Source organism: Ursus maritimus, unplaced genomic scaffold (assembly GCF_017311325.1).
Source record: "Ursus maritimus isolate PB19 unplaced genomic scaffold, ASM1731132v1 scaffold_16, whole genome shotgun sequence".
Lineage (NCBI taxonomy): Eukaryota > Metazoa > Chordata > Mammalia > Carnivora > Ursidae > Ursus > Ursus maritimus.
This window is the reverse complement of record NW_024424008.1, coordinates 8,878,107-8,900,413: the sequence shown is the minus strand read 5'-3', so window position 1 is coordinate 8,900,413 and position 22,307 is coordinate 8,878,107. Positions and strand designations below refer to the sequence as shown.

At 47.6% G+C, this 22,307-nt stretch overlaps 1 protein-coding gene across 4 annotated transcripts; it reads right to left on the bottom strand.

The window, feature by feature from the left end:
* Window positions 1–7,125: 7,125 nt before the first annotated feature.
* Window positions 7,126–20,086, bottom strand: DNAJB13 (DnaJ heat shock protein family (Hsp40) member B13). 4 transcript variants are annotated; one of them, XM_008707330.2, is made up of 8 exons: window positions 19,971–20,086; window positions 14,973–15,076; window positions 13,813–13,974; window positions 11,389–11,546; window positions 10,248–10,409; window positions 8,997–9,110; window positions 8,040–8,116; window positions 7,126–7,438 (listed from the first exon to the last, which is right to left on the bottom strand). In XM_008707330.2, exons 1-8 carry the CDS (start codon window positions 20,036–20,038, stop codon window positions 7,285–7,287), a joined length of 999 nt encoding a protein of 332 aa, XP_008705552.1. In that variant the 5' UTR covers window positions 20,039–20,086; the 3' UTR covers window positions 7,126–7,284. The 4 variants fall into 4 exon arrangements, with proteins under 4 accessions (XP_008705552.1, XP_008705554.1, XP_008705553.1 ...); XM_008707332.2 differs by having other exon boundaries at window positions 10,248–10,361; window positions 19,971–20,083; XM_008707331.2 differs by having other exon boundaries at window positions 19,961–20,079.
* Window positions 20,087–22,307: the final 2,221 nt, after the last annotated feature.

Sequence of the window (22,307 nt, the reverse complement as noted above, 5' to 3'; positions counted from 1 at the left end):
GGTTCTGGGCATGATCCTGGGACAGTGAGGAGCTGGGGGAGAGGGCAGAAACCACTGGACAGCATATCAGTAGTCACCAGTAATTCAGTAACCAGTCCTCACAGCCTACAAAGTGAATACTTGACAAGCCCTGCTTTGCCTGCCAAATGAGGTAGTACTGAAGATCGCTGAGGCAAAAGATACCTCATAAAGGTCTTTCATCAGGCCTAAGACCATGCTTCCTTCAGGGCCTTGCCATGAGGAAGAGGCTAGAGGCAGGCTTTCCTGCTGGCCTAGAGGAGACCTGGGGTCCTGGAGTTTCACAACACCAGCCCCATGCTCTCTCACCTATTTGCTTGCTCTCAGCACAGGGCAGCTAGGCCATGCCTGAGGGCAGAGTCCGCTTCACTCCTCTGGTTCCCACAAGGCCTGCAAGATCAGGCTCAGAGAGGCAGTGATCTGCCCAAGGGCATATGCCCAAGGTGTATCCAACTTCAAGGTCCACATTCTCTAAGGACTGCGAGGTGCTTCCTAGAACCCTGATTCCACATCTCAAGGTCTGCTCCTGCTGCACTCTCCCTGATGGTTTTTAAATGCATGACTGGTGCTACTGAGTCCCCATTTAAGAAAAAACCTGATGCTTAAGAATGCTTTGAATGGGAGAATCCAATATGGACAATATGGAGGCCTTTTCTGGTACCTCTGAAGTCCCTCCATAAAAGTGGCCACCTACTCTCAGAGCTTGGACCTATCTGAGCCCAAACCCAGACTCAAAAAAGACAGAACAGTTGCATGCCACACTGTTGCTGACTGACGGAAGGCAGTTTGGGGAGGAAGGTGTGGTCTGCACGGGCCCAGCTGGGACTGGAGGCCATATCAGCAGCAATCCTAGAACCCTGATGCCTAAGCAGTGAGTTCACCAAGCACATTTACACCAATGACTCAATCCTCACAAGCAGCTTGCAGGGGAGTAATGAGCAGTAACATACAGGAAGTCCGTGGCAGAGCTGGGAGTGGAACCCAGTTCACATGCCTCCCACAACACCCTGCCTAGAGGCAGCCCAGGACCCACTGCATAGATGAGAATTGAGGCTGGTGAGAAAGAAACCAAAGCTGTTTCCAGCACTGTGTCCTTTGTGCTGCCTCTAAGCAGGATGAGTCTGGGAGTGGCCTTCAAGGTTCTGATATCTTTGCCCTGTGTAACCTTGATAAGTGTTTTCTTCTCTGTGCTTCCTGTCTACAAAATGACCATATCAAAATCTAGAGACTGCCCCTGCTAAAGATTTTGTGTCATGAGAAATCAGAGCAGAGTAGGGACCCACAGAGGCCACAGAGCTCTGCCCACTCTATCAAGGTGAGAGCATATGGGCTCTGAACCCTCAGGAACCTGGCCATACTCACAAAACCAGGACAAGGAGGCAGTATTGACTGCGAGGGACTAATCGGTACGACATAAGTAAGATATTGGAACTAGAGTTCAGAATAATGATTATGAAGATACTAGCTGGGCTAGGAAAAAAAGCATAGAAGACACTAGAGAATCCCTTTCTGGAGAAATAAGAACTAAAATCTAAAGTCGAAATAAAAAAGGCTATTGATGAGATGCAATAAAAAATAGAGGCTTTAACTGCTAGGATAAATGAGGCAGAAGAGAGAACTAGTGATACAGAAAATAAAATGATAGAGAAGAAGCTGAGAAAGAGAGAAGCTACTACGGGATCACGGGAGAATTCAAGAGATAAGTGATACCATAAAGCAAACAATATTAGAATAACTGGGATCCCAGAAGAAGAAAGAGAGACAGGGGCAGAAGGTATATTGGAGCAAATTATAGCAGAGAACTTCCCTAGTTTGGGGAAGGAAATGCATTCAAGTCCGGGAGGCAGAGAGAACCCCCCCAAAATCAATAAAAAATAGGTTAACACCCTGACATATAATAGTGAAACTTGCAAATCTCAGAGACAAAGAGAAAATCCTGACAGCAGCTCAGGAGAAGAGGTTTGTAACCTACAAGGGTAGAAACATTAGACCAGCAGAAGATCTATCACCCAGAGACCTGGCAGGCCAGAAAGGACTGGCATGATATATTCAGGGTGCTAAATGAGAAAACTATGCAGCCAAGAATACTTTATCCAGCTAGGATGTCATTCAAAATAGAAGGAGTGATAAAAAGATAAAAAGTGATAAAACAGAAATTTTAAAAATCTGTGATCACTAACCAGCTCTACAAGAAATATTAAAAGGGACCCTTTAAGCAAAGAGAGAGCCCAAAAGTAACACAGACCAGAAAGGAACAGAGACAATATACAGAAAGAATGATTTTACAGGTTATACAATGGCACTAAATTCCTATCTTTCAATGCTTACTCTGAATATAAATGCGCTAAATATCCCAATCAAAAGACACAGGGCATCAGATTGGATTAAAAAAGCAAGACCTGTCAATATGCTATCTGCCAGAGACTCATTTTAGACCCAAGGATACCTCCATGTTGAAAATGAAGGGGTGGAAAACCATTTATCATTTTAATGGATATCGAAAGAAAGCTGGGGTGGTAATCCTTACGTCAGACAAATTAGATTTAATTTTTTTTTAGATATTTTATTTATTTGACAGACAGTAAGAGAGGGAACACAAGCAGGGGGAGTGGGAGAGGGACAAGCAGGCTTCCCCCCTGAGCAGGGAGCCTGATGCAGGGCTTGATCCCAGAACCCCAAGATCATGACCCGAGCCAAAGGCAGATGCCCAATGACTGAGCCACCCAGGCACCCCAGACAAATTAGAGTTTAAACCAAAGACTTCAATAAGACATGAGGAAGAACACTATGACATAATTAAAGGGTCTATCCAACAAGAAGATCTAACAACTGTAAATATTTATGCCCCTAACATGGGAGCACACAATTATATAAACCAATTAATAACAAAATCAAAGAAACACATTGATAATAATACGATAATAGTAGGGGACCTTAACATCCCCCTCAATGCAATGCACAGATCATCTAAGCAGAAGATCAACAAGGAAACAAGGGCTTTGAAAGACACACTGGACCAGAGCATTCCATCCTAAAGCAACAGAATACACATTCTTTTCTAGTGTATGGAACATGGAACATTCTCCAGAATAGATCACATATTGGGTCACGAATCAGGTCTCAACTGGTACCAAAAGATTGGGATTATTTCCTGCATATTTTCAGACCACAATGCTTTGAAACTGCAATGGAAAGAACTCAAATACATGGAGGCTAAAGGGCATCCTACTAAAGAATGAATGGGTCAACCAGGAAATTAAAGAAGAATTTTTAAAACTTCATGGAAACAAATGAAAATGAAAACACAACTGTTCAGGGGCGCCTGGGTGGCACAGCGGTTAAGCGTCTGCCTTCAGCTCAGGGCGTGATCCCGGCGTTATGGGATCGAGCCCCACATCAGGCTCCTCCACTAGGAGCCTGCTTCTTCCTCTCCCACTCCCCCTGCTTGTGTTCCCTCTCTCGCTGGCTGTCTCTATCTCTGTCAAATAAATAAAATCTTTAAAAAAAAAAAAAAAAAGAAAACACAACTGTTCAAAAACCTTTGGGATGCAGCAAAGATGGCTGCAATACAAGCCTTTCTTAAGAAACAAGAAAGTTTTCAAATACACGACCTAGCCTTACACCTAAAGGAGCGGGAGAAAGAACAGTAAGGCCTAAACCCAGCAGAAGAAGAGAATTAAGAAAGATTAGAGCAGAAATCAATGAAATAGAAACCAAAAGAACAGTAGAACAGATCAATGAAACAAGGAGCTGGTTCCTTGAAAGAATCAATAAGATTGACAAAACCCTGGCCAGACTTATCAAAAAGAAAAAAGAAAGGACCCAAATAGATAAAATCATGAGTGAAAGGAGAGATCACAATGAACACTGAAGAAATACAATTATAAGAACATAGTATGAGCAAGTATATGCCAACAAATTATACAATCTGGAAGAAATGGATGCATTTCTAGAGACGTATAAACTACCAAAACTGAACCAGGAAGAAATAGAAAACCTGAACAGACCCATAACCAGGAAGGAAATTGAAGCAGTCATCAAAAATCTCCCCAAAAACAAGAGTCCAGGGCCAGATGGCTTCCCAGGGGAATTCTACCAAACATTTAAAAGAAGAATTAATACCTATTCTTCTGAAGCTATTTCAAAGAATAGAAATGGAAGGAAAACTTCTAAACTCTTTCTATGAGGCCAGCACCCTTGATCCCAAAACCAGACAAAGACCCTATCAAAAAGGAGAATTACAGACCAATATCCCTGATGAACATGGATACAAAAATTCTCACCAAGATACTAGCCAATAGGATCCAACAGTATATTAAAAAGATTATTCACCATGACCAAGTGGGATTTATTCCTGGACTGCAAGCATGGTTCAACGTCTACAAATCAATGTGATACACTACATAAATAAAAGAAAGGACAAGAACCATATGATCCTCTCAACGGATGCAGAAAAAAACATCTGACAAAGTACAGCATCCTTTCTTGGTTAAAGCTCTTCACACTGCAGGGATAGAGGGAACATACCTCAATATCATAAAAGCCAAGTAAGAAAAGCCCACAGTGAATATCATTCTCAATGGGGAAAAACTGACAGCTTTTCCCTTAAGGTCAGGAACACGGCAGGGTTGTCCACTCTTACCAATGCTGTTCAGCACAGTACTAGAAGTCCTAGCCTCAACAATCAGACAACAAAAAAATAAAAGGCATCCTAATCTGCAAAGAAGAAGTCAAACTCACTCTTTGCAGACAACATAATACTCTACGTAGAAAACCCAAAAGACTCCACCCCAAGTTGCTAGAATTCATACAGGAATTCAGCAAAGTGGCAGGATATAAAATCAATGCACAGCAATCAGTTGCATTTCTATACACTAACAATGAGACAGTAGAAAGAGAAATTAAGGAGTCAATCCCATTTACAATTGCACCAAAAACCATAACATACCTAGGAATAAACCTAACCAAAGAGGCAAAGGATCTGTACTCAGAAAATTACTGAACACTAATGGAAGGAATTGAGGAAGACACAAAGAAAATGGAGAAACATTGCATGCTCATGGATTGGAAGAACAAATCTTGTTAAAATGTCTATCCTACCTAGAGCAATCTATACATTCAATGCAATCCCTATCAAAACACCATCAACTGGGGCACCTGGATGGCTCGCTGGCTAAGCGTCTGCCTTCAGCTCAGGACATGATCCCAGAGTCCTGGGATCGAACCCCGCATCAGGCTCCCTGTTCAGCAGGGAGCCTGCTTCTCCTTCTCCCTCTCCCTCTCTGAAATAAATAAATAAAATCTTTAAAATAAATTAATTAATTAATTAAATAAAATTTTAAAAAATAAAATGAAATAAAAAAACGCATTAAAAAATACCATCAACTTTTTTCACAGAACTGGAACAAATAATCCTAAAATCTGTATGGAACAGAAAAGACCCCAAATAAACAAAGGAATGTTGGAAAAGAAAAACAAAGCTGGTGGCATCATAATTCCGGGCTTCAAGCTGTATTACGAAGCTGTAATCATCAAGACAGTGTGGTGCTGGCACAAAGCCAGACACATAGACCAATGGAACAGAATAGAGAACTCAGAAATGGACCCTCAACTCTATGGTCAACTAAACTTTGACAAAGCAGGAAAGAATATCCAATGGAAAAAGGACAGTCTCTTCAATAAATGGTGTTGGGAAAATTGGACAGACACATGCCCATTTCCTTACACCATACGCAAAAATAAAATCAAAATGGATGAGAGACGTCAATGTGAGACAGGAATCCATCAAAATCCTAGAGGAGAACACAGGCAGCAACCTCTGTGAACTTGGCCACAGCTACTTCTTGCTAGACGCGTCTCCAAAGGCAAGGGAAACAAAGGCAACAATGAACTGTTGGGATTTCGTCAAGATAGAAAGCTTTTGCACAGCAAAGGAAACAGTCAACAAAACCAAAAGACAACTGGCCGAATGGGAGAAGTTATTTGCAAATGTCTTATCAGATAAAGGGCTAGTCTCCAAAATCTATCACGAATTTATCAAACTCAACACCCAAAAACCAAATAATCCAGTCAAAAAATGGGCAGGAGACATGAACAGACATTTGTCCAAAGAAGACATACAAATGGCCAACAGACACATGAAGAAATGCTCAACATCACTTGGCATCAGGGAAATACAAATCAAAATACAATGAGATACCACTTCACACTGGTCAGAATGGCTAAAACTAACAAGTCAGGAAACAACAGATGTTGGGGAGAATGTGGAGAAAGGGGAACCCTCTTACATGGCTGGTGGGAATGCAAGCTGGTACAGCCACTCTGGAAACAGTATGGAGGTTCCTCAAAAAGTGAAAAATAGAGCTACCTTACAACCCAGCAATTGCACTACTAAGTATTTACCCCCAAAATACAAATGTAGTGATCCAAAAGGGCACCTGCACCCCAAAGTTTATAGCAGCAATGTCCAAAATAGCCAAACTATGGAAAAAGCCCAGATGTCCATCAACAGATGAATGGATAAAGAAGATGTGGTATATATACACAATGGAATACTATTCAGTCATCAAAAAATGAAATCTTAACATTTGCAACGACGTGGATGAAACTGGAGGGTATTATGCTAAGTGAAATAAGTCAGTCAGAGAAAGACAATTACCGTATGATCTCACTCATATGTGGAATTTAGGAAGCAAAACAGAGGATCAGAGGGGAGGAAAGGAAAAAATAAAACAAGACGAAATCAGGAGGGAGACAGACCATAAGAGACTTAATTATAGGAAACAATAAGAGACTTAATTATAGGAAACAAACTGAGGGTTGCTGGAGGGGAGGGGGTGGGGTGATGGGATAACCGGGTGATGGACATTAAGGAGGCATATGATGTAATGAGCACTGGGTGTTATATAAGACTGATGAATCATAGACCTGTACCTCTGAAACCAGTAATACATTATATGTTAATTAATGAATTTAAATTGAAAAAAAAAAAACCTGGACAAGGACCCAGGTGTTAGGCTTCCTGGGCCCTGCCCTTCCCTCTGCTCCTCGAGAAGAGATACATGAAGCGCCTCTCCCTCCAACACAGTGTCCTGGGTGCAACCGGAGGATAGGAAATAAATCTTTATTGTGTTGGTTTATAAGTCCCGTGCCATCCCACCCTCACATCACACCTGTGCAGTGGGCTGGCTCCCCTGCACATCCCGAGGCAGGAATGGGATGAGGCCCTGCTAATCTTCTCCCCCGCTCCAGCCCGCAGCCCACCAGTCATGTCAGCAGCGCCTGGCGCAACATCTGCTTCTTTTGGGGGGTGAGGCGGGTGGGGAACTGGATATCGAAGAAGATGAAGAGATCTCCCTTCTTAGTGGGGTCCTCAGGCAGTGGCATCCCCTCACCTGGCACCTTCTTGAAATACTTGGGACTGAGGCGGGAGGATGAAAGATGGGAAATTAGCAGGCCCCCCAGAGCAGCACTTTGACAGATCCCACGCTGCCCCTGCTCGCGTAACCCCAGGCATGGGGCAGTCAGTACCGCTTTCCACCAGGTGGCTCTTTTCAGCCAGAACGGGGGCGGGGGAGGGGGGAGCGGGGGGGCTGGCTTGTTCAGACAGCCTGCCCCCTGAAAACCCATTTACACTAAATGTCTAATAGAGGGTTCCAGGACTAGAGGTTCCACCCTGGGTTGGGGTGGGGGGTGCTGAGCTGCTGAGTAAAGCTTCCCATGCAGGGAGCCTTTCCTGTAAAGGACTTAAGGGATACAACTCAGAACACTAATGAGAGGTTCAGGAGAAGGAAGGCAACCAAGACTGCCCAACACGGGGGCCCTCTGGGCTCTATAGTGGCCTCATGCAAGTTAGAAAAAGGCACTCCCATTTAGCAGGTGAATGCAGCTGGGCCAGAGGTGGGGCCGGATTTCAGCCTCTCTGGTGAGGACTGAAGGGCACCAGGCTGCCCGTTGTGCCACTACCCTCCACGGCCCAGGCCAGCCCTTCTGCCGACTGGGGCCCAAGCAGAGGCACTCACTGGACAATGTCATTGATGGGGATGTTGAGCAGACGATCATCCAGAGTCTTCACCTCCACGGTACAGCAGGTCAGAGCCTAGGGGACACGAGGGCCGAAGGGGCGAGCGGGGGAGGTCACCATGGCCATTCTGTTTAGAAGGCACTTTCTGAGCTTACTCCGTGCCAGGCCCCGAGCCCTGCCTCAAGGACACATAAGGCTGTTCAAGGACTCACAGGAGAGCGAGCCAGGCAACCCACTACCTGCCCTCAGGAGTTCACAGTCTGGTGAGGGAGACTGATGATGACATATGGTGTGGGAGAGGGAGGTACAGGGGTCTGCGGGAGTCAAGCAGAGGCCCCCCGACCATTTTGGAGTGGGACAGGAGGGCTACCCAGTGGCGGCAGCAGCCGGTAAGGGTGAGAAGGAGCTTGCAGGCAGACAAGGTGGATATCTAGCATTCCACGCAGAGGGCCTAGCGCAAACAAGAACATGGAGGTGTGAAAGGAGCACAGTGGCTGGAGTGCAGGGGAGGAGATCCACAGGGGCAGAGTGTGGAGGGCCCTGACTGCCATATGAGATGCTGAGACAGGCCTGGGGCACAGTCCAATGAGTACAGGGAAGAGCCTAGAGGAGATGGGGAGAGGGACTGGAGGGCCAGCAAAAGGGCTGGCTGGGCAGACGCAGGGGCTCACACCCAGACTGTGGGGAAGAACAGAAGGAGACCAGGTGGCAGGACTGACTGCGTGACTGCCTGCAGGTGGGATGGGGGAGGGAAGGCAAAGTCTAGGCTGGCGCTATTCCTTGCTTGCATTGTGAGGACATGAAGGAGCCCTGAAGACAGCCACAAAGATTCTATGTGCGCTCATCACGTTCTGAAGGCCTGACCCACGCAGTGGGGGGGGGGGGTGCATGCAGAGTGCAGCCAACTTGCTCACTCTCATCTGCCCACCTCTACTCCTCCACTTTATCCACTCACCTTGCCCAAGGGAATGGGGTGCACAAAAAAGAGGTTGTCGTTCTCCCTGCGGAAGCGAGGGTGTAGCTTCTCCTTTACGATGAAGATGATGTCGGCTGGGATAATGTTGGGGCCCTGGACAGAGGAGGCCAAGGGTTGACAAGGGCTAATAGGTTGTGTGCCATTGGTCAAGTTCCTGCCTCTACTGGCCTCCATGTCTTCATCTGAACAATGAAGAGATTAAACCAGGTTTTCCAGAAGGACCTTTACAGTTTGGTTCCATAGGCCCTCCCCTGAGAAGCCTACTTGGGTGAATCCAGCCCCCCACTATTTCTCCTCTATTGAGCATGCCCAAAAGGATTCACTCAGCTGGAGGGGGAAGGAGGCTTCCTGAGGTCGTGGGCAAAACGCTGAACTGCAAGTTTTGAAGACAACTTCCTGCAAGCCTCTGTCCTGCCAAGTTTCATTAAGTCACCAAAACTCTGCTGAGGTCTCTTCTGGGCACTGGGGACAGAGGAGTCCAACTGCTCCCTAGCCGCAAGGAGTTCCCTGTCTAGTGGGGGCGGGGACAGGCACACAGTCCTCAGCATGCTCAGGACTGTGGTAAAGGGAACCCAGAGGCGGGAGATCAGAGAGGTGCTGACCCAGGTGGGGAGGTCAGGGGAGGCTGCCCGCAGCTGGGAGCATTAGGGCTGGGTCCCGAAGGGAGTGTTTTGGAAGGAGATGTTTTACAGGTGAGAAGGGAGCAAGAAGTATGGGCCAAGGAATTAATCTCTTTTGACTCTGAAAACACCATCACTCTGCCTCTTCTCAGACTTAAGGATTCAGCATGCCTTGAACAATAATTTTATATTTTTATTTAAATAAGTAATTATCACTAAGATATTAAATAGTATTAAAATTATTATTAATAAGTGGTTTCTGAATAGCTCCTATAGTTGGGCTTTACTCAAGAAGCCCTAAAGAAAATCAGAAAGAGGTCTTGTGCTCTTGCCCTGGGCAAATCCCTTCCCTCTCTGGGCCTCAGTTTCCCATTCTGCCGAATGGGGAAAAGCCCTGGGCTATCCACTCAAAGAGGTATGGTGAGGCTCTATCGCTTGTAAGGGACTATGGGGATCATCTCACCCACTCTGCAGACTGGTCTTCCTACCAGACTAGGGCTCACAGGGGCAGGAGAAAGCATTGCCTCCTTCCCCCTCAGTCTTCCCACCCCATGAGCAAGCCCAGGTGACTGACACTAGGACTGACTCTAGTCAGTTCCTTCCTTCTCACCTGGTCCCCTTCCTTCTCAAAGGTGATCCGTGTGCCCTGCCTCCAACCAGGTTTCACATCAATTGTGAGAATCTTGTCCTTGATGGTGGAGGAGTACCCATCCTCGTTCAGCACCTGCAGCCACACGGCACGGGGAGGTTTGCTGGGTATTTCCCGGCTGGCCTTTTCACATGAGAAAGATGTTACAGGGCTTCGGTGCTCACGTTCATTGCTCTAGCAACGGGGAGAACCTTCCCTGAGCCATTCCCGCTCTCACCCCATTCACTGGAACCAAAGACGTTTAATTCCAGGGTATGTCATGGGGCTAGGGACTGAGATGCCAAGTGGTCACTGTGAGTTGGTCAAGCCTCCAAATCCAGCCCTAGAAATCACGTGGCCCTGGCCACTAACAAATGCATAGTGAACACATGCCCAGGTGCTCTCTCCCAGCCCAGAGGCTCTGGCCCTGAGGCTCTGGCAGGTCTCTTAATCAGGAAGGGAGAAAGACCACGGAGGTAGCCTACCCGAGCATTCCATATTATGTCATCCATCCGTTCCCCAACCACAAGCCCAGATGGGTGCCCTCTGTGGAAAGCATGGCCATAGTCGGCATCTCCTCTTCTGGGCAGAGGTGCCTTGCTCGTGTGCCTAGCATAGGGCTGGGCTATGGGACATATGGCTGGGCCAACCCAAGGACTGTGACCTGGGGGCACTGAAGGTCTTCGATCAGACCCCTTAGGGACTGTCCCGCAGCCCACCCTCCATGTCCACACTGTTTCCTCTTACTCATGAGGCATACACACTGATGAAGCCCTGGGGATATGGTCTGGTAATGCCCAGAGGGCAGAATTCACAAGAGACTCTGCCCATTCAGAGCCCAACTTCCCACAGGGATGGGGCTGAACTGAGAAGGGAGAGACTCTGTCCCAGTTAGGAACACTGGAGAGGAGATTCCTGCACTAGGAAAGAATGCGCTAATACCTTCAATTGTCCCTTCCAACTTCAGAGTCTAGAATTCTATTATCCTAGGTCTCCAAATCTGAGAGTTCATGATTCCAACAGAGACCATACCCGAGGTCTCCAGTGAGGACAGGGAGGAGGTTACTTGCGAGATTGGAGGGGATAGGTAGTGGCTCCCAGGAGGAGCAAGACAAGTACTCACCCTTCGGGAGATCTTAATTTTCTTGGTGCAGCCGAAGAATAAGTCCTCCAGGGATAGGTAGAGGTCTCTTTCGATTGGGGGGTCCTGTTTCTTGACCCCTCGGCCCCGGAGCCCTCCAAAGTTCAAATCTACCTCTCTGCCTTCTTCATCAAAAAACTCTGCAGGAGTTGAGGAGAGGAATAAGAGAGGCTGTTTCCAGGGACTTGAATGCGTAGACACCTCCACACACACCTCTTCAGGCCCCAAATGTAACACCCCGCATCCCATTCCTACCTTGCAGACTCAGACTGTGAGGCCAGGCCAAAAAGTTGTCCTCAACTGCAGATCCAAGGATTATCATTCCTTGCCACTTCCCACTGCTTCATCCCCCCGTTTGGATATTCCCACCCTTTCCTGACTCCCTTCTCCCTGAATTTGGGGAAACGCCCCTCAAGGCTGGCTGCCTCAGGAGAGGAGTGCCCTCTGGTGGCAGCTTCTGGTATGCCAGAAATGACTCCTGCTGGTAGCTTGCCGCTGGGAGGGTCAGAAGCATTCTAGTCCTTCCTACCCTTCCCCAGGTTCCACTCTCCCTCACTGTTCAGCCCAGCCCAAGACCACTAGAGACCCCAGACTCAAGTTTCTATGAAGTCAGCAGCTGACAAGGGGCTGGGGCAGGGGTAGTTCCTAACAAATGTGAGAGTTCACCGAACTCCTTTTTTCCTCAATCTCTTTTCTCCCGGCCCAGCTCTACACCCGGAACCCCTCTTGCTGCCCCGCCCTTCCATCCCAGTGCAAAGAGCCCTTGTCTCTTGAAGTGCAATGTCATTGTTTGGTTGCGGTTTTTCTGTCCGTGGATGGAGTAATAATGCCCGATCTGCCTTCTACCATTTACTTGGGATTAAATAACAAGATGAAGAAGAGCTAAACGTTGCTGAGAGCTTACCATGCATCCAATGCTGGTTTCAGCTCTTCATACTATTCTCTCACAGGCCAAAGAAAATGCTCACAGTCCCACAGTCCATCTGAGCCCAGGGCAATTTGACTTGAACCTGTGCCCTGAACCACTATGCTTATTGCTACATGTGAAGCCCTTTGTAAGCTTTGTAGAGTCCGGGGTTGCTATCATAATTAAGATTTTTTGTACTCTGCCTCTTACAGTTAGTGCCAGGAATGAAGGTCACAGGCTAGAAGGCTGCAGTGACTTGAGGCTAGGGAGGGCAAGGCGGCGCCACACTGTGCCCCGCTGTGAGGTGAAAACTAATCCAGAGGCCTGTGAATTACCTGGTCCCCTCTTGTGCCACTGAATTCATTTGTTCACCCTGCACTTATGGTGTACCAGGTTGTCGACACCCCAGGAGACAGGTCATAGGAAGGCCTAGTCCCTCAGCCCTGCAGGGAGACGGAACACAAGAATCCCTTGGGTGAAACATATGGCAGTATAGCTTCTGAGCGCTACCCGAGGGACCCCAAACCCTGTAAGCGATGCCCCTATAAGCTCTGGGTTGGCTCCTCTGAGCTGCCTCTTTTCCATGCACCTGTCCCTGGGAGAGACGGGTCCATTGTATGATATCTTTCAGTCTGCAAAGCCCATGTTCTTAATGGTTTTATAAAGCCATTATCTCATTTGATAATGACGGTGAGGAATGGACTACTACAGCCATTTAACAGTAAGGAATTTGAGGTTTCAGAGGGGTGAAGAGATTTGCCCAGAATCACACAGCTCATAAGTGGCAGTGCATGGATTTGAAACAGGCCCGACCCCAAGTCGCCTGCTTTGTCCAGTCACACATGGGGTTTATGAACTTAGCTTCCTCTGGTAGACAGGTGAAGACGATGCACGGTGGGAGCGGTCTCTGAGATAGACAGGCCGTGAGCTGAAGCTCACTTCTTATTAACATGGAGAAGAGGAAGAGAGAACTTCTGAAATGCAGGGGAAGGTGCTGCAGGCGGACAGGCAGCGAAACCGAGCCTGAGTCAGCTCCTTGTCACTTTGTCTGGGATGTGAGATCACCCACCCACCCATCCATGTACTCATCTAACACACCCTTGTACAATGACATCTGATGCAGCCATTAAAATAAAGTAGATCTATATATGGTATGGTACATAATAAGATCATCTCCAAGATATACTAAGTGCAAAAATTAAGTGTGTACGATATGGTCCTATTTCCTTAATTAGATAAAAGGTTTATGTAAAGATAAATATATGCTGATAAATGCACAGAAAATTTCCGGAAGGATACGTAAATAGTTAACAGTAAGTGGCCGCTTCTGGAAAAGGAATAACGACTGGAATTTATTTCTTCTTTAATACATTTTTTTTTTACCATGCACTATATCTATTTCTTAAAGTAAAAAAAAAAAAAAAACAAAAGGATTCGAAGAAAAGCTTTTACAGCTCTGTCCTTTCCCATAAGGCAAGCGGGTAGGTGGGGCCTCTTACCACCAAAGGGGTTATCTCCTCCGAAGAACTCATGGAAAACCTTTTCAGGGCTGCCGTGGAAGACGTAACCAGTTGTCCATGGGGTCTGGGATCCATACTCCAGAGGAATCCCGCCCTTCAGGCCTTCCTCTCCAAACTTGTCGTAGATGCCTCTCTTCACAGCTGTGGACATGGGGCACCTTGAGAACAGGGCCGGCCTTGGGGACTAAGATAGCTGCTGGGCTGGGAAGCAGGTGGACACAGGGTAGAGAAAAAGGGGCAAAAGCAACCTTATTTCTAAAGTTCCTGTTGTCTGGCACTCTTTGGAGGGAGACCCTTAAAGTTAGGCATGTAATCTCCTAGGCATGGTCCTGTAGCCAGGAGGAGAGCCGGGAAAGGTGGAGACTTGCTGGGGGTGGTGGGGAAGGATTGGAGGAGGGATCTAGATATTGAGGGTCAGGCTGTTCTGGAATTTGGCTAAATTCATCATCACAGCTACTGTTTTATGTGGGACAGATAGAATCCTAGCACCTTGAAATTCTAGAATCCAAGAATTCTAGAGCTGCCAAATTCTAGAGCTTTGAAATCCTACAGTCTAAGGACTCTAAAGTCCTGAGAACTCAGGACTAGAGAAACCTTTGCCATCTGGCCTTTCTTCTGCAGAGGATCTGTGATTAGTCTCCAGGACAAGCCTTCAGGGGGTATCCATGCAGGCACTGCCCAGGGCAGAGGTGGGGAATCATTTTCTACACTCTTGGTTTCAAACTTCTGCTTTACCAGCCTGTCTCTGCCCCTTTATAGATAAGCTCTCCTTGGGGAGTTGGAGAGGTGGCTACTTGGCAGTTTGGGAAGAGTAACCTTCCTCCCTTGGCAGCAAGCATCTCACTGTATGCACCCCTGCAGGGCACAGGCGGGGTGTGGGGGATGTGGGAGAACTGCCCCAGGCCTGCCCCACTGAGACTGGCTGAGCAGATCCCCTGAATCCAAGGGCTCTCCACACCACGTCAACCTTATCTCGTGACTACTGAGAGAGGCAATTCTGCATGCTGATCGCTTTCTAGGTTTGTTCAGACTCTAGGCAGGGAAGAGAAATGCTTACTCTGTTGGGCCCCTCAGAAAGCCCAACACCCAGAGACCTAAGGAAGAGAGGTGGCCCAGAGGAGATGCGTGCAGTCACTCACGGTCGCTCAGCACATCATAGGCCTCTGCTATTTGCCTGAATGTCTCTGCGGCGGTTGGCTCACCGGACTTCAGCGGATGGTTCTTAAGGGCCAGTTTCCGGTACCTAGAGGAGGGACGATTCATACGTGTCATAGCAGCTGACACAGGCCTGAGGCGTGGGTCAGCGTTCGGAGCTGGCTCTGCCGTCCACTGCTTTGACGGTCCCAGCAATAGAATCAGGGCCGTGGTGGCCAAGGCGGCACACGGCTCAGAGGCCCTTGGAGAGAACCCAGTGGGTAGAAAGCGCAGCTGCCCGCCCTGGGGGTTTGTGCCGAGGCTACACTTCCTCTAGCTGCTCCGGCCAGTGCCCGAACATAGGGGGGATGTTAGTGCTGGTGTATCCCTACAGGACGCAGGACCCCTCCAACCTGCAGCCTCTGCGTCACACTCCTGTTGACGGGCCCAGCTGAGTTTTTTCTCCAGACCACTCCGTAGCCCTCCCCACCCAGCTCCCCTGTCACAGGTAGCAGACCTGCACTGGGGTCTGAGGGCCCTCCCAGCACACTCCTGCTCCCCCTTCACCCTCACGTGTGTTTCCCCCAATACATTTCTTGCCCATCTAATCCTGTCCTGATGTCTGAAGTGACACCTAGGCTTCTTGGGAAGATCAGGTAAAATAAGGCATCAAAGGGCCGGGTACAGAGAGGCAACTGAGCACATATCAGACCCTCTTACCGCCTCCCACTTCTGTGCTCATTCCTCTCCCGGCTTCTGCAGCTGTCCCACCCCACCCCTCAGGGAGGCAGTGCCTACAACATGGGAAAATCTGTACCATCAAGGTCCGGGAGGAAAGAGCTGGCATGACCTGGGTGATTTGCAGAGAGTTTAAAAAAGAGACCACTCACCAAAGTGTGGGAGAGATGGAGGATAACCACAGGGGATGGTGCTGACTACCCCTGAGCCTATAGGAGTGAGGGCAGGGAGAAGTTAACGAAATCCCACAGGAGAGTGTGTGGACGGGGTCGGGGGCAGGGGGGGGCCTCGGCCTCAGAGCTGTCATCTGCAGTTAAGGAACATATCCAACCCGAAGGGCCTTCATAGGAAGGGAGCTGGGAATAAATACCCCAGCCCCACTCTCCTCTCCTCCCTCCCAGTCACCTGCCGTGGGCGCTCTGCAGCTAGATGCATCAGGAAGTCTGAGCGCCGGGGCGTCCATTGAGGCAGGGCCCAGCTTTCAGCGCAGAGAGCAGGCTGCAGGAGGGTGGGGAGTTGGTCTGGAGGAGCCAAAGGACACATCAGTGGCTCAGTCCCAATGTGACCCCATGTGACCCCATGTCAGAGCGCTGGGTCAGAGTGCAGCTCCCCGGCCGCTCACGCCTTCTATGCTAGGGACCCCTTCGGTTCCTTCTCTTCGCGCCCCACACACTCTCCTTGCACAAGCTGATCTACCCCGAGGCTTTGAGTACCACTCACTCACTGACCACTCCCAAATCCCTATCTGAAACCAGGCCACAGAGCCCCAGACTTCTGTATCCAGCTGCCACCTCGGTATCTCCTTTCCAATGTCCCACAGGCCCCACAAACTCAATGAGCCCAAATACAAACACATTTTCAGTCCCCAACTTTTTGCCCATTTGCCCAGGCAAAGCAGCCAAAATGCTGAGCGTTATCAACTCCCGTGTTCTTCGTCCCCTCCACCGCCAGCCCACCCCTCACCAGGGCACGTCAGTTTTACTTTCTCCCCAGTGTTCTCTTCCTGCCTCTTCATGCCTCCAACTACTGCAGAACCATGGCTTCCTGCTTCTAGCCTTCCCCCTCTCCGGGCCTTTCGCTGTGCTGCCCCCTGACCGAGTCACTCTCCGGCCTACATCCTCCACTGGTTCCCTTTGTCTTCAGCATAAAACCCGAATCTCTCTAAGATTCAAGCCTCTGCTTCTCTCTCTGGCCTTCTCACTCACAGCTCTCCCTCCCCATTCCCATGACCTCTCCTGACCTTCAGACCAGGCTCCAAACTCCCCACACTGCATTGCTCATATCTTTGACATTCGATTGCTTCACCTGTAACGCTCATCCCTCTCCAGTCCCTCCCATCTCCCACTGGCATGTTTTCATTCATCTTTCAACACGCAGCTCAGGGGTCAACTCCTCCAGGATGCCTTCCCTAACTGCAGCCTCCATTCTGGGTTAGACTCCCCTTCCCCAAGTCCCCCAGCACCTTCGATCCCTAAACTTAGCACTCGGTGCTCCAGTTGTTCACAGACTGGTTTGTCTCTACCACTAGCGTGAGTTCCTTGAGTTGCTGTGTCTAGTTCTGTGTCCCTGGTGCCCAGCACTGAGCAGCAGGGAATATGTGAATGACCCTAACTAACTGTCCCGCAAGGCAGCCCATCTCACTGTGGGACCGCTCCGACTTTCAGGCAACATTTCATCTTAACTGAGTGAGGTCTGCTGTCCTGTGACGCTGAAGGTCCTGACTGTGCCCCTGGAGGCCTTCCAGAGAGTATCTGCTTTGTCTGCCTTCAGAGACTTGAAGACAATGGTCATGACCTCCCTGAGACTTTGCAACCAGCCCTTCTCAGTTACAAAGGTCAAAGTCAGTTATGGGGAGAACTGCAGGTAAATTCGATCAATGAGTAAAAGTAAGTTGAGAAGTTTGAGAAGAGTTCCATTTTCATATAAACTCGAGTAGTTGTAAGATTTGCCTGGCTGTGCCGTCGCTGTCTTCCTGAGCGGGCAGGACGGAGCGGGTCACAGCTCAGATGCTGCAGCCTAGACGCAATGAGAGATACTGAGCAGGTAAATAGCAAGGCAATTAGGAATCATCATGGTGCTTTTCTTCATTATATACATTCGGCATTCTGAGGGGGGAGGTCAAAATCTAGGTACTCCTGTATGGGACTCGTCTCTTAAAGCTGTTACAAGAGAGAAGGGTTGGGAGCTATTGTTTGCAATACACGTGGTTCTTTTAATCACTCTTTGTATGACATGGTTTCAGCTGCAAATGATTTCTGGGCATTTCATGTTCATTATCTCACATAATCCCATGTCAATACCACAACAACCTTTATAATTATTATTTTTAAACGAACTTTATTTATTTGAGGGAGAGAGAGTGCACGAGAGAGCACAAGCAGGGGGAGCAGCAGAGGGAGAGGGAGAAGCAGACTCGCTGCAGTGAACAGAGAGCCCAATGCGGGGCTCGATCCCAGGATGTAGGGATCATGACCTGAGCCAAAGGCAGACACTCAACCCACTGAGCCAGCCAGGTGCCCCAACCCTTATAATTATTATTATTTTAGAGATGGGAAAACTGAAGCTCAGAGAGATTCATTTGTCCATGTCACATAGCTAGCAGGTAGGAGAACCTGGATTCAGACCTGGGTCCTTCCAGTGTTTAACTTTGTCTTATCTTTCTGCTCTCCAACTCCTTGTGACCTCTCCTTAGATGGCTCCCCCTGGCCAAGGAGATGCTCTGAACAGTGGGTGACATCACACACTGTCCTGAATTGTTCTGTAATTGTCTTTTGAGTTTGTGTCTTGTTTCTCCAGCCACACTGTAGACTCTCCACTTATCCCACACAAACGCCCTACAGGACCTGGCCCACAGTAGGCATGGTGTCAGGACACTGGTTCTGCCATTTACTAGGCACATGGCCTTGGGATAATAACAGCACCTACCTCTTAGGGTTGTTGTGAGGATTAAACGAAATAATGATGGAAGGTTCTCAGTGCAGAATCTGTACATTCAAGAAATGTATCACTACCCAACCTAATTGACTGTATTATCCCAGATTCCTCCCTTTTTCTTTACCTTCCAGTGATCCCATTAAGAGCCAAGTCCATTCTCTCTCCTCTCTCTAGCCCACTGTCCTGCGTCAAGCTTCATCTTTCTTTTCCTTTTTAAAATATTTTATTTATTTATTTGAGAGAGAGTAAGAGAGCACACAAGCATGGAGGAGGGCAGAGGGAGAGGGAGAAGTAGGCTCCCTGACAAGCAGAGAGCCTGATGTGGGGCTCGATCCCAGGACCCTGGGATCATGACCTGAGCTGAAAGCAGATGCTTAACCAACTGAGCCATCCAGGCGCCCCTAAGCTTCATTTTCTGCCTTGATTATCATGACGGCCTCTGAAGGGGTCTCTCTCCTTTTAAAATAAGCTTCCACAGCACTCTGTACTTCTCGTTCTGCAACACTCATCACACTTATGACTTATCCAACATCTGTATTCAACAAAATTAAGCTGTATATCTGATTCATGATTTTATCTTCAGCTGCTACCACTGCATCTAACCATACAGTAGGCACTTAATAAACATTCATCAAAAAACCACATTTCTTTTTTTTGAGAGAGAGAGCATGCGTGGAAATGGGGGTGGGGTGGGGAAGGGGGGGAAGAAGAGGTAGAGAGAGAATCCCAAGCAGGCTTGATGCCCAGCACGGAGCCTGACTCAGGGATCAATCTCACAACTCCGAGATCATGACCCCAGCCAAAATCAAGTCAGAAGCTTAACCGACTGAGCCACACAGGCACCCCCCATAAACACATTTTTTCAGAAAAATGTGCTGACTCCTGTTCCAGACTTTCTTAGAAATGGACCACAAAGTCCCCAAGACCTGATGAAAGTATTGGGTGATGAAAGCATTGGGAAATGCAGTTCAACATCACAAACCCATCTGGTGGCCAGAATTTGAAACACATCCATCTGGTCATGTCACTCTCCTGTTCTCAATCCTTTGGTTCTCCGTAATCAGGATAAAGTTCGAATGTCTCCTTTGTCCCGATTTTTATTGCTAGGAAAACCAGGAGACTCAGAGGGGAGACAGGGCATAGCGGTTAAAGGATGATGAGGTGGGAACTCTGACCCAGCCCAAACCCAGGCTATAGGTATGTAAGAAGCAAGAGAAGTAATAAGGTTTACCTTGCCTGCCCTAAACTTGTGCAAGAAAGCTCAGTTTGGAAGAGATAAAGGTGGGGCCTTCCTGGCACACCCCTAAAGCCTCACTCTCACCCCAACTTACGCCTTCTTGATCTGGGCATCCTCTGAATTGCGAGTGATCTGGAGTACCGCGTAATAATCCTGGCCCATGGCTGGCTGGCAAGGCACTCAGTCGTAGTATAATCGTATAATCGCGACTCTAAGAGGGCGGTTAGTCTGCATTCTTTGGTTGCTCCTAACAACCGCACAGGGGCACTCTGGGAGTGGTAGTCCTTCCTGCCTAAGCAAACCACAGGCTCAGTTCCGCCTCACAGAGAGCCAATGGAAGAATTAGAAGAATAGGAGCTGATTCTGTGACCCTGGTAAAGGTCACTCAACTCAGAAACTCTCAACTCAGTTTTTAAAGCAAGTAGCAATTAGTTTTAATTAAAAGTGTTCAGAACGGGGGCGCCTGGGTGGAGCAGTCGGTTGAGGGTCTGACTCTTGGTTTCCACTCAGGTCATGATCTCAGGGTCGTGAGACTGAGCCCCAATGGGGCTCCAGGTTCAGTGTGGAGTCAGAGTTGGCTTGAGACTCTCGCTCCCTCTCTCTCTGCCCCTCAACTCCCACCCCAACACACTCTATCTCTCATAAATAAAATCTTAAAAAAAAAAAACACACACACACATTTCAGAACAAATGCATTTAGCTGATTTTTTAAAAATAAGTTTTAAATTTTAGAATAGCTTTAGATTTTCAGAAAAATTGGGAAGACAGTACAGAATTCCCATATACCCCATACCCAGTTTCCTGTATTATTAATGGCTTACATGAGTAAGGTATATTTGTCACAAATAAAGCCAATATTCATACATCGGGGGGGTGTGAATGTTCAATTTTATGACATTATTTATTAAGTTTTTATTTTAATTCCAGTATAGCTAACATACAGTGTTATATTAGTTTCAGGTGTACAATACAGTGATTCAACAATTCCACACATCACCTGGTGCTCATCACAGTAAGTGCCCTCCTTAATCCCCATCACCTGTTTCACCCTTTCCCCTCCCCACCTCCCCTCTGGTAACCATCAGTTTGTTCTCTACAGTTGAGTGTCTGTTTCTTCGTTTTTCTCTCGTTTCCCCCCATCCACGTTAGTTTGTTTTGTTTCTTAAATTCTACGTATGAGTGAAACCATATTTGTCTTTCTCGGACTGGCTTATTTAGCTTAGCATAATCCTCTCTGGCTCCATCCATGTTGTTGCAAATGGCAAGGTTTCATTCTTTTTTATGGCTGAATAATATTCTGTTGCGTAAACACACTACTTCCTTACCCATTCGTGTACCAATGGACACTTGGGCTGTTTCCATAATTTAGCTACTGTAAATAATGCTGCTATCAGCATAGCGGTGCATGTATCTCTTTGAATTAGTGTTTTGTATTTTTGGGGTCGATACCCAGCACTGCAATTACTGGATCATAAGGTAGGTCTATTTTTAACTTTTTGAGGAACCTCCATACTGTTTCTCCTAGCGGCTGCACCAGCTTGCATTCCCACCAAAAGTGCACAAGGGTTCCTTTTTTCCCACATCGTCACCAACACTTGCTGTTTCTTGCGTTGTTAATTTTAGCCATTCTGACAGGTGTGAGGTGGTATCTCATTGCAGGTTTGATTTGCATTTCCCTGATGATGAGTGATGTTGAGCACCTTTTCATGTAACTGTTGGCCATCTGTAGGTTTTCTGTGGAGAAATGTCTGTTCATGTCTTCTGCCCATTTTTTAATTGGAGTATTTGTTTTTGGGTATTGTTTTATCAGTTCTTTATGTATTTTGGATATTAATAACCCTTTATTAGATATCTCATTTGCAAGTATCTGCTCCCATTCAGTAGGTTGCCTTTTAGTTTTGTTGATTATTTCCTCCAGATACATCATTTATAATTGAAGTCCATGCTTTATTCAGATTTCCTAGTTTTTATCCTAATGTCTTTTTTTCTGTTCCAGGATCCCAACCAGGATACCACATTACATTTAGTTGTCAGGTTTCCTTAGGCTTCTCCTGGCTAAAACTGTTTCTCAAAGTTTTCTTGTTTTTTGATGACTCTGATAGTTTAAGGAGTTCTGGTCACATATTTTGTACAGCCTCTTGATGGGATTTGTTTGATGTTTTGTTTTTTTTTAAGATTTTATTTATTTATTTGACAGGGACAGCCAGCAGAGAGGGAACACAAGCAGGGGGAGTGGGAGAGGAAGAAGCAGGCTCCTAGCGGAGGAGCCCGATGTGGGACTCGATCCCGGAATGCCAGGATCACGCCCTGAGCCGAAGGCAGACGCTTAACGACTGCGCTACCCAGGCGCCCCTGATGTTTTTCTTATGATTAGACTGAGGTTAGGGGCTTCTGGAAGGAAGACCACAGAAGTGAAATGCCATTCTCATCC

Coding starts and splice junctions, on each gene's coding strand:
- DNAJB13 (XM_008707330.2), bottom strand. CDS start 20,038: ATGGGCCAGGATTATTACGCGGTACTCCAGATCACTCGCAATTCAGAG. Junction 15,077..19,970: donor GATGCCCAGATCAAGAAGGC/GTAAGTTGGGGT, acceptor TCCCTCCTCTAG/GTACCGGAAACTGGCCCTTA. Junction 7,439..8,039: donor CCCATCAATGACATTGTCCA/GTGAGTGCCTCT, acceptor CTCCCGCCTCAG/TCCCAAGTATTTCAAGAAGG.